The following is an 11,328-nucleotide window of genomic DNA, read 5'->3' as shown; positions in this document are numbered from 1 at the left end:
TTAACGTCAAGGAAAGGAACATTGGTGGGAGAGTGTGAGCTAGTGAATTTTATTGTAGGGTGAATGTTGTTGAGATAATCGATGAAAATTTAAAGGTTCTCCGGACTTTCAGTCCAGATCATAAAAATGTCATCGATGTATCTCAACCAAGTATGATGTTGAAATGGAATTTAAATATTCCGCCGTTCCGGCGTTCCAGCATACCAGCATTCCAGCATTCCGTGTTTGAGTACTAGGGAGTTTAAGCACGCGACGTTTTTGAGCCTCGGACGGCAACCGGAAGTGAGCTGTTTTCCCTTTAACTTGTCATGTCACTACCACATTTATATTGCTAAGTATCTTTCCTCCGTTAGAGATGATTAAGTTAAAAATCTGAGAGACAGTACTGTCCTGGCATGCGAAGTGTTCATTTCCGGTTGCCGTCCGTGGCTCAAAAACGTTGCGTGCTTAAACTCCCTACTAGCCGGCAAAGACAACGCCACAAAGCAAGAATATTGTTTGTTAAAAGGAGAAATAATTGTGCTGCACGAACACAAATTTCCGTGCATTTCCCGTGCCGTTCCCCACGATGAAAATAGCAACGTGAAATCAGCAAATTTTAGGTTTTGACGACAACTTGAGCATAGAACAATGAGCCATTTATTTGCTACAATAACTTTATATAGTGCACTCAACAAAATTACTGGATTCTGATTGGACGAGAGGAGTACAATTAATCCCAAATTGTACTCTCCAGGGCCCGGTTGTTCCAAACCCGATTAACGCTAATCCCAGATTAAAAATTAACCAAGGAGTTTATTTCTCTACTCCCAAATGCTGTTCAACGCTGATATTCGGCAAAACTGTACATTAGAGGAAGCCAGTCTTATAAAAAACAAAAATAAGCAAAAGGAACTTTCACCGAAAAGTGGAAAACATGAAACAAAAGTTTACGCTAATCCTGGATTAAGTTAATCGGCTTTCGAACAACCGGGCCCAGGAGTACCAATATTATTTTGCTTTCCGAAGTTGACACGAAGTTTCCGAAATTAACAGACTTCGGAAGGCGACCAAAAAGCATCCGAAGACTTCCGAACTTTTCCGAAGTAGACCAGAAGACTTCCGAAGGTTTCCGAAGTTTACCCGAAGTATTTAGAAGGTGTCCGAGGTTCAACCGAAGTCTTTCGAAGATTTCCGACGTTGGACCGAAGAGTTTCAAAGGTTTCTGAAGTAAACATAAACGGATCGGAGGAGATATATACAAAGCTCACCGTTACCGCGTTCTGATTGGCTGATGGTAATTTTGTTGAGTATACTATAAATAAAAAAATCGCACGACCTTCTCGTAGATTTCGTGATTTTGAAAGTTCTCAAAATGCACTAGCCTAAAGGCTAAAGAGACAAGCCACAAATTCTCTGAATGAATATACATTAACTCATAATGATATACTTTATGTACCTCTTTTCTCGTATGACAGGTGTGGAAAAGTGCCCGGCTCAAGTTATACAAGGGATTGCGTGGGCGGCAACTGCTGCAGCTGGGATCAACATACAACCGTGTCCGAATGGGGCCAGCGGTAAGTCAACATACAAGATGCGCCTGCGACTTGGTCACCCTTGCATTTATTAACAGAATAAAATATAAATAAGGTATACGCAGACTGTTTGACAAAATCCCATTAAAATTTGATCTAGACGAATGCAAATTTGTTTTATCTGATTGTTTTTTGTTTCTTTGGCAATGTTCTTAACCATTTAGAATGTTATCTCTTCTAATCCGCTTTCAGTTTTGATTCTAACTTTCATATATGAAAACTTACTAAAGCTTTTTCATTCTACAAAAATGCAATTCCATTCTCTTGTCGCTCTCTCTGTTTGAACAAGTCAAAAACAAATTATTCTTAAAAAAGAATATCTTCATTCCGCTTTTACGTTCGAAGCATTTAATACCATCGACATCTTGGTGGGGAACTCAAATAAGGCTTTTTCAGACAAAATGTTTGCACGCGTAACGCTTTGTGTGAAAGTGTCGTCTGTTCTCGGTATAAAACTGAATATTCATCTCTCTGAACTTTAATACCATTGTAGGAAACGCATCACGTGAGTGTCTTAATGACTTAAAGTGGAAGGACCCAAGTTTCCTCGGCTGCAGCTCATTTGGGTTCATCTCACTCAAAGATCAGGCAAGTATCGCCCGCGACAAAAGCGCCAAGTGCGAGCAGCACACTTTCAGCGGTATTTTGGGAGAGATTCGTGAAAATCTTCAGTTCAACGAGACTTAAAGTCGGATAAGATGGAATGAAATTCCTTTAGGGACTCTAAATATAAATAAAAATTTCTATATTTCGGATACAAACGCTTTCTGTGAAAGAAAAAGGTAATAAATTGATTGTAAACGTTATTTCCGATGCGGCTTCAAAGTTTGCAGACTGATGCCTTCTTTCACTACAATAACCATGCTGCACTATTGATTCTTTGTTCACTGCAGACAATGTGATCATTATCATCTGTTTTTGTCCGTTTTCTCTCAGATCGAAGCAGCCACAGATGGCTTCCAGTCAAACACGAGCGTCGGAGAAGCCTTGGCCCAACTCGTGAACCAAACAAATCCAATAACAAAAAATGTTACAAGGCCAACAGAGATATACGGTGGAGATTTGTTGATAGCAGTTGATATTCTCGTGCTGTTAGCCGAGTATAACAACGCGAGTCAAGGCAGTATAAGTTCAGAGGAACACCTAAAGGATTTTTCACAAGTAGTCAGCAATTTACTTGAGCCGGAAAACGCTGTCACTTGGCTAGGCCTTGAACAGGTAAGCTTATAAATAAGGCTCAGCTTAAGACTAGAGACAGTGTGGCCCAGTGGTTAGGACGCTTGCCTTGAGATCCGGACATCTGAGGTTCAACACCCTTTCTGACCACTCGTTGAATTTGATCCTGGTAGTCCCTGGTTCAACTTCCTGGTAATCGCTGGTTTAACTGTAATTATTAAATTCTCAACCTCGGATAATGCATTTCGCGTGCTCTGATTGGTTCACTCAATCTCGATTGTCAGCTCATATACCTTAGTTTGACCTTATATGGTAAATGATTGCGTTAAGCGTAGCTAAAGCTATTTACCATCTCATATCCAACAAGCGCGAATGGAATAATTGTTAAATAGCCAATAGCTAAGTTACCTGCCTTAAGAATGGAAGCGAGGCTAACTGGCAAAATTTTGAGCTTTGATTTTTATCCAAAGGCTGTTATTTTGAGTGTAAGTTTGGGATTTCACTGTCCTCCATTACTCACGTTCAAAACTGACCGATTGGATCTCAGAGGGTTGGATCTAGAGAAAATGACGTCATTTACTCACTAGCTTAAAATTTCAGCGTGTATTATATACGCAAAGCACGGGTTTAATAGTCTGAAAGCCCGAAACTCCCATGCTGCATATTAATTCAGCCGCGTACACATGCATTGAATTCTTAAACTAGTGAGTCTTTGACGTCATTTTCTCCTCGACCCAGCTCTCTCAAGATTTTAAAGTTAGTAATGGCGGACCAATAAATAATAAAATTCCAGTTAAAATAAACAGGTGTCTTTTTAAAATCAGAATTTAATTAAGAGTTGGGCCAGTTAGTGTTTAGTTAACATAGTTTTGAAATCCAAAGGAAAAAAAAGAATTTTTTTTTGGTCGTAGTACCACTTTAAGAAACGCCTGCATTTCATCCTCAGGAAGGGCAGGGGAGAGGTCGAGCATTGGTCAATGCAGTTGATGATTATGGGCTGGGAGTTGCTGCCACATTAAATGAATCTACAAAGACGCGAACAGTCGTAACAAAGAATTTAAAACTAACCATAAAAAGGATTACTCCGGAAAGTCCGGTAAGATCATTTGTAGGTCTCGGTAAAACAATCATCGCAGAAATTCAGTTTGAATTTTTTTCGAAAAATGTGTTTTGTATCCGATATAAACGATTTTTAGAATAGTTTTGTCAATTTCATTTGCGTCCCAACGTCGAAAACGCTTTGTTTCAGGACAATGGGACAACCGCAACTCGTCACAGTTCAAGATGGTGGCGCCTGTTTTAAGCGATTTTAAATTATGTTTCTTCTTATGCCAACATTTTCTTTCAGGAAAGTTCACAAAAGTTTAATCAAAAAGATTGTTGCCTCCGGTTTAAATTTATTTTAGTAGGCGATGAGGCTCTCTTTAATTAACCCATTCCTCGCCGATACTTACAAGTCATGCTTTAGGCGACACAACAACAATATAGAGGATATTAGCGTCTGTTCTGTGGCATTTTTAATAAGTTACGCATTTTACAATAACGATTGCGGCATTTTGTAATAATGTGCGCATTGTGTAATAACGTGTGCAGCTTTTGTTAATAAATCCAACCAACACATTTTGTAATATTTGTAAGTGTGCGCAAATTGATAATGCGGTCTTTCCAATGATCGATGTTAATGTTGCAACCGACATCGCTGATCTTTATGCCTGTTGATTGTTAATTAGTGTGAAATGAATACGTAACATTCATACTTAATTAACATTCACCTTAGTACAATTACTGAAGACCGTTCTTTTGCAATTTTTCTGATTTTTCCTTTGGTTCTCGACTTCGATCTGAGGATTTATCGATATTCAATATGGCGGCTTTTATCTAAGGGAGTGGGCCATGAACCGTTGACTGGATATTGGGCCTCAGGGTGCCGTAGTTTACATCTTAATCCATTACAAAGCGTTGTTTGCAGAGGGGGATGGGGGAATTTTACAATAGAGTGCTGTTTTTGAAGTGTCTCTAAAATTTTTGACAAGGATTGAAGGCCACGAGCCGCCGGTCGAAAAACCCCTGGGTCAGTGAGGGGTTCTTCTAACACGGAAGAATGCACAGGAATATGTGGAGACTACAATCTCAGACTCCTGCCACGAAAGTACTGAAAGAAAATCGCAATTCCAAAACTTTGAACGGCAACTTTTATTAGTTATTACAATGTATTTAACTTTAAACTTTGTATTACATGGTGCATTTTACATTAGTTATCGTATCTTCCGGCAAAAAGCTGCTTTAACAGGTAACAGCATTAACAAAGTACAGCAATAACAACAACCGAAAACATGCTGATACAGAAAAGCTACTAAACAAAAGAAAATAGCATGTTATTGTGCCAAAAAATGTTCTTAATTTGGAACCAACTTAAAGCTATGGCATATAACTCGAGCCATGCATGGTGCCAACGGTTGCTATTAGTTATACGTCTTAACTCAAGAAGGACCAAACTCCTTTATGAGCCGCCATACACTGATTATATCCGGGGATCCGTCACAATGGTATTTTTCGGTAACAAGTAAGTGAAAGTATCGGCGCACTGGCGAAATCGAGAGCACGCATTTCTTAGTCGCTGGAAAAGAATGCAGGCATCACTGGGGTTTGAAGATCGTACAGTTGTTTCAAAAATCATAGCAATTATCTCGCTTGGAAGGTGGTCAAATGAACTTGTCTCTTTTCTCCTTCTTTGCTGACGCATTATCATTCAAGTCCAATCGATACGTTAAATTTATCGGCTGAAAATCGTGGAAAACGCACCAAAAACGCTTCAATTTTGCAAAATTGTCTGGGGGGCATACCCCAGAGCCGCCTAGAAGAATGGTCCATTTGGCCCCATATCATGGAAAGGAAAGGAAAGGAAAGGAACTTTATTTAAGTGTCTAATCTTCTAGCGCTGTAGAGCACTAATCGGGGACACTGTAAATTGAAATTAACAAGTTAACGCAATGAAGTCAAATGTTGGTTTTTTGGGGGTTTTTGAGGGGAAAACCGGAGTACCCGGAGAAAAACCTCCCGGTGCAGAGTAGAGAACCAACAAACTCAACCCACATATGACACCGAGTCTGAGAATCGAACCCGGGCCATATTGGTTACTGGTTGATCACGCAACAGAAGTCTAGCTAAAACCTTGATTCACTGCATACCACAAAAGAATTTTATTAAAAGGGGAAGGAATAAATGAAATTGTTATTTCGCTAGACATCAAACCAAAAAATGCAACGCAACCCCATCAGTTGTGCAATAGCCGCTTACAGGAGCCTGTCGCTGATTAATGTGTCTGATACTTGGTTATGTTTCCTCCTGAGTGTAATTTTGACAGTAAAGCAAAACGACTGTGTGAAAGATACAAAAATATTTGTCAGAAGCCTGTTCCAGGCAATCAGATTGTGGCTAGTGAAGATTAAGATTGCGACAGTAAAATGTCCACCCCCCTCCCAAAAAAATAGTGCAGGGCACTTGACTGCTCCCCTCCCGTTCCCCCCCCCCCCCCCCCCCCCAAAAAAAAAAAAAAAAAAAAAAAAAAAAACCTGCAAAGGCAGTGGACGTGGAAAAAAATCCCTACAAGCTAAAAAAGTCCCCCTCTCCCCCTTCCATCACTTCTGTCGCCGTTAAAGATGGCATCCAAACGTTTTGATTGAGGACCATTTAGGTTAGGTCCTTCTACTACTCAGTATTCACATGAGCATCATGGCGTGCGGACGTGTTGAAAATTGCTCCGATCAATTTTGCTTAGCTCCGGCGATTCTACCCCAAAATGAATATCTATCGGAACTTGATCAGTTTCTTGACTACAAATCGAATAAAAAGAGGTTTTTATGGAATGGAAACGCCGATGACCTTGGAAAATTATTGAAGACATTATCGCTCGACGAGGATGAAGACGATGCTCAAGAACTAGTTATCTCTTCAAACTCACAATGCGCCGTTTTTAAAACGCCTTTAGCGACCATTAACTTCTACTACAGTACGAAGACTCTCCAAGTCCAAGGCAAAGCCTGTAGTGAAATGAGAAACCGACTTCTCGGCGTCTTCAACCTTAGAACAAAGTCGCTTCAAAGGCTACAAGACAATGGCGGCGAACTCGCCGCCGCGCTGAACGACCAGAACTCCGCGGACGAAATCTCTATTTATACTGATCTAAATAACAACGAGGGAGCCCAGCATAACCATTCGGCAGTGGTTGTTATGCCAGATGAACATAGTGAATCTCAGTCAACGAACAGTATCAGCAGAAATCAAATTGATCCAAGCAGTAGCAGATTCATAGACGATTCGAAGTCCTTGTGTCAAAAAGGTCAAAACACCCAAGGCTGTACTGGTTGTCAGTCATTGAAAGACGAATTACAGGGGATAAAGACCGAGTTAGCGGATTCAAAACAGCGATTAAGCTCTTCAGACACAGAACTGGGCAAAATAGTTTCGCTGCCGGAGAGCTGTAATTGCAGAAACGAGATACGCAAGCTTTGGATAGCGGTTGAATCTATCAACTCCCAACTCAAATTCCCCGCCAAACAAGCTTCGACGTTTGAACACGAACTCAACCAATACAAGCTTAAGTGTGCAACATATGAGGACAAAATAAAAAAGATGGAAGAAGAAAAGGCTTGTCTTCTATAATCCCTTAGAATTCTCTCTACAGAGTCTTCTGTTTGTTCTAAGGTTTCGACTGAATGCGCTGCTGATGACCAAGAAGAATCTCCTGGGAAATCAATGATAATGAATGGAAACCACGAAAGAAGCTCTCGAGGTAAACGATCGAAAAACAAACGCAAAGGAACAACGCAAAAGAACTCCACTAGGTCATCAAAGCTGCGCCAGCCTGCAAATTCTGCTAACGCAAGAAGGAGTTCGCAAAATGCAGAAGAATCAACCTCGATAAAAGAGAGCCATTTTGCCAGAGCGGATAGAAAACCTGTCACAGTTGTTTGTGGCGACAGCATAGTGCAAAATGTACGAGGATGGAAACTTTCTAGATCCAACAAGGTTGTAGTGAAATCTTTTTCTGGCGCAACCACATCTGACATGGAAGATTACCTAAAGCCAATAACCAGGAAATGTCCAGAAAGCTTGATTCTACATGTCGGTACAAATGACCTGCTGTCGATCCAAACACCACAACAAATTGCTGAGAGTATTGTGAACTTGGCGGACCAGATTGAAAGTGACTCGCCGGAGACTCTTGTCTCTATTTCTGCTATTTGTGTCCGGAAGGAAGATGAACTGTGGAAAAAAGCTACTGAAATTAACAAGTTGCTCAAAAGGTTCTGCTCCAATCGAAGATGGGGTTTCCTTCCTCACATCAACATTGACTCTTCGTGTCTTAATGCGAGTGGACTTCATTTAAATAGAAAAGGGGTGAGCATTTTGTCCAGTAACTTTTTAACTCATATTGATAATATTTGAATCTCTAGTGCTTGTGAAGTGCAGTGTGAGTCTCGGATTGATGATTTTATCTCTCCCATTTTACCCTCCAGTCGTGGATTCAAACTAGCTAATTTGAATGTCGCCAGTTTGGTGAAACATATCGACGAACTGAGAATCTTGCTCACAGACACGCCCGTTGATGTTCTATCAATTAACGAGACCAGGCTTGACGACTCGGTTAAGGACAGTGATGTTTACATTCCTGGCTATGAAATTATTCGCCGTGACAGGAAAACAAATGGCCGCTTTGGCGGTGGTGTTTGTTTCTTTGTTCGCTCGAACATTAGTTATTCTTTGCGATCTGATTTGAGTATTCACCAACTGGAAAATCTTTGTATAGAAATCCGCAAACCGAGATCAAAGCCTTTTCTCGTGGTAACCTGGTATAGGCCGCCTGACTCTTCAGTTGAGATCTTTAGTTATTTCGAATCGCTTATGGGTAAAATTGACGCGGAGAATGTTGAGTTCTATGTTTTGGGCGATCTGAACTGCAACTTAGCTGCTCCTCAATTGGACCATAACGCAAATCTACTCTCTAGCATCGCTGACGTTTACAGCCTGCAGCAGCTCATTACTGATCCCACTCGTTGCACTGAATCATCTTCAACTTTAACTGACCTCGTTTTTACTAACCGTCCTGATAGGATTGTATGTTCTGGAGTGTCTCATGTAGGCATAAGCGATCACAGCCTCATTTATGCTTATCGCAAGCTTTCTATAGATTTACCCTCTAGGGGCCATACTACAGTTACCTATAGAAAATTTAAGAACTTTAATTTATACAATTTTCGTAGAGATATTGCACATCAAAATTGGCAGATCATAGGTAACTATGATAACCCAAATGATATGTGGGAAGCCCGGAAAAAACTGTTCCTTCGTTGTGTTGACAAGCATGCCCCCTTGCGTAATAAACGTGTTCGCCCTTGCAAATCACCTTGGATTACTTCGCAACTCAAAAAGCGCTTGCATGCAAGAGATATTCTTAAGTTAAAAGCCACTCGTTCTGGTAATGTGGAGGACTGGCGTAAATTCAAAAAACTTCGCAATATAGTAAACAATGAAATCAAACGTGCGAAAGAATGTCACTATAAGCATGCCCTCAATGAGTACCAAGGTGATCCACGTAACACTTGGCGGATTGTCAATGAGCTTATGTCTAGGAAATCACACAAATGTGTCATAAGCGAACTTAAGCTCCCCTGTGGCAATTCTATTTATGATTCTCATGAGTTGTCTAACGCCTTTAATGATCATTTTTCTTCCATTGGGCCTAAGTTAGCAAATGATATTCACGCCAATGAAGACAATTCTTCTCATTTGGATTATTTAGCTGAGACTGGTCACTGCACATTCGAACTAAAACCGACCAGCGTCTCTAAGGTTCTTCTTCTTTTATCCAGATTATGTGAGTCAAAATCTACTGGTTTGGACAGAATATCTGCAAAACTCTTGCGCGAATGTGCTGACTTAATAGCCGAATCACTCTGTACTATCTTTAATCATTCTATTGTTTCTGGAATTTTCCCTGATGAATGGAAACTTTCGAAAGTCATCCCCTTGTTCAAACAGGGTAATCGTTCAGATCTAAATAATTACCGCCCAATTTCAGTAATTCCAGTTGTAGCTAAAGTCTTTGAGAGAATTATTTATGATCAACTCTATAATTACCTTACTATACACAAACTCATTTCAAGACACCAATCGGGATTTCGACCTCTTCATTCCACTGTCACTGCCTTACTTGAAGCTACCGATAGCTGGGCTTACAACATTGACCAGGGTAATGTAAACGCAGTCGTTTTCTTGGATTTAAAGAAAGCCTTTGACACCGTCGATCACGATATTCTTTTGTCTAAACTTGCGAAATATGGTGTCAGTGGCACTTCATACAATTGGTTTAGATCATACTTGGACTGCCGCAAGCAACGATGTTTTATAAATGGTTCTCTCTCTGGGGACCATTTCCTTACTTGTGGTATACCTCAAGGTACAATTCTGGGTCCACTCCTTTTTCTAATATATATTAACGACTTACCTTACTGTCTATTAAATTCTGAACCTCGAATGTATGCTGACGACACACACATAACTTTTGCTAGTAATAACAACCAAAGTATTAACACTGTTTTAAATGAGGATCTTGCTAGAGTTGAAAAATGGCTAACTGCTAACAAGCTTACTCTTAACGCATCTAAAACTGAGTTTATGTTGATCGGATCGAGGCAAAGGCTAAGCACGTTTCACAACCCTCCGTCACTTATTATTGACGGTGCACCTATAACTCAAGTTACCTCTACGAAATCTCTAGGTGTTCATATTGATCAGACTTTATCTTGGAATGTTCATGTTGAGACTTTATGTAAGAAAATCGCGTCTGGTATTGGAGCGTTGAAGAGAGTGAGGTCTTTCGTTCCACATGAGACTCTCCGATCAATCTTCATGTCTTTAGTACAGCCTCACTTTGATTACTGCGATTCTGTCTGGGGATGTTGCGGCAAAACCCTAGCCAGTAAACTTACAAAACTTCAAAATCGTGCTGCGCGTATACTCACTTACTCGAACTATGATGCCAACGCTGATAATCTTATCCAAAAACTTGGATGGATAAAACTTGATTCTCAACGAACAATCCATAAGGCTGTGATGGTTTATAAGTCGCTTAATGGTCTTACTCCCGATTACCTTAGTTCTAAATTTGTTGACCGTAGTAGCGTCTCCAGTTACTCCTTAAGGGACACAGAGGGCAAACTAGCTATCCTACAGCCACACACAAACTATATGAAAAATAGCTTCAGCTACACTGGAGCAGTTCTTTGGAATAATTTACCAATCGAATTGAGGCAGGCTGACTCCCTTAGAGCGTTCCGGGCTGGCTGCGAGCGTTTCTTTTCATCAAGTTAATCTACAATTCTATACACGGCACTCATGTAAAGCAGGTTTTTATTTTGTCATTTAATATTATAGTTATATTTATTGATTACTTAGAACAATTTTGAATAATGTAGCTGTAGTCGTTGTATAATTTGTAATAATTCTGGTAATTAATTAGGTTTTTATAGTTGCGACTGATGAGTTTACCGTGTCTAAATAAAGTTATCCTATCCTT

General features: G+C 40.2%; 2 protein-coding genes across 2 annotated transcripts in view; both read left to right on the top strand.

The window, feature by feature from the left end:
• Positions 1-1,457: 1,457 nt before the first annotated feature.
• Positions 1,458-11,328, top strand: part of LOC138034808 (adhesion G protein-coupled receptor B1-like) — a gene marked incomplete at its 5' end in the record, with an annotated part of 27,440 nt that continues 17,569 nt past the window's right edge. Inside the window, 4 exons of the mRNA XM_068881911.1 lie at positions 1,458-1,556; positions 2,068-2,162; positions 2,511-2,792; positions 3,697-3,846. Of these exons, the coding sequence (XP_068738012.1) occupies positions 1,458-1,556; positions 2,068-2,162; positions 2,511-2,792; positions 3,697-3,846 (626 nt within the window). The remainder of the gene's footprint in view (positions 1,557-2,067; positions 2,163-2,510; positions 2,793-3,696; positions 3,847-11,328) is intronic.
• LOC138034806 (uncharacterized) lies at positions 7,512-9,049 on the top strand. Its single transcript, XM_068881909.1, has 3 exons — positions 7,512-8,056; positions 8,207-8,966; positions 9,014-9,049. Exons 1-3 carry the CDS (start codon positions 7,512-7,514, stop codon positions 9,047-9,049), a joined length of 1,341 nt encoding a protein of 446 aa, XP_068738010.1.

The sequence above is a fragment of the Montipora capricornis genome, unplaced genomic scaffold (genome assembly GCF_036669925.1).
Source record: "Montipora capricornis isolate CH-2021 unplaced genomic scaffold, ASM3666992v2 scaffold_201, whole genome shotgun sequence".
Taxonomy (NCBI): domain Eukaryota; kingdom Metazoa; phylum Cnidaria; class Anthozoa; order Scleractinia; family Acroporidae; genus Montipora; species Montipora capricornis.
The sequence above is the reverse complement of the archived record's forward strand: the minus strand, read 5'-3'. Positions and strand labels throughout refer to the sequence as shown.

Excerpts from the sequence above, each read along its gene's own strand:
- LOC138034806 (XM_068881909.1), top strand. The coding sequence starts at position 7,512 with ATGAATGGAAACCACGAAAGAAGCTCTCGAGGTAAACGATCGAAAAAC. Across the intron at positions 8,057-8,206 it reads ATTAACAAGTTGCTCAAAAG|TGCTTGTGAAGTGCAGTGTG; the intron begins GTTCTGCTCCAA and ends TTGAATCTCTAG. Across the intron at positions 8,967-9,013 it reads CCTCTAGGGGCCATACTACA|AGATATTGCACATCAAAATT; the intron begins GTTACCTATAGA and ends CAATTTTCGTAG.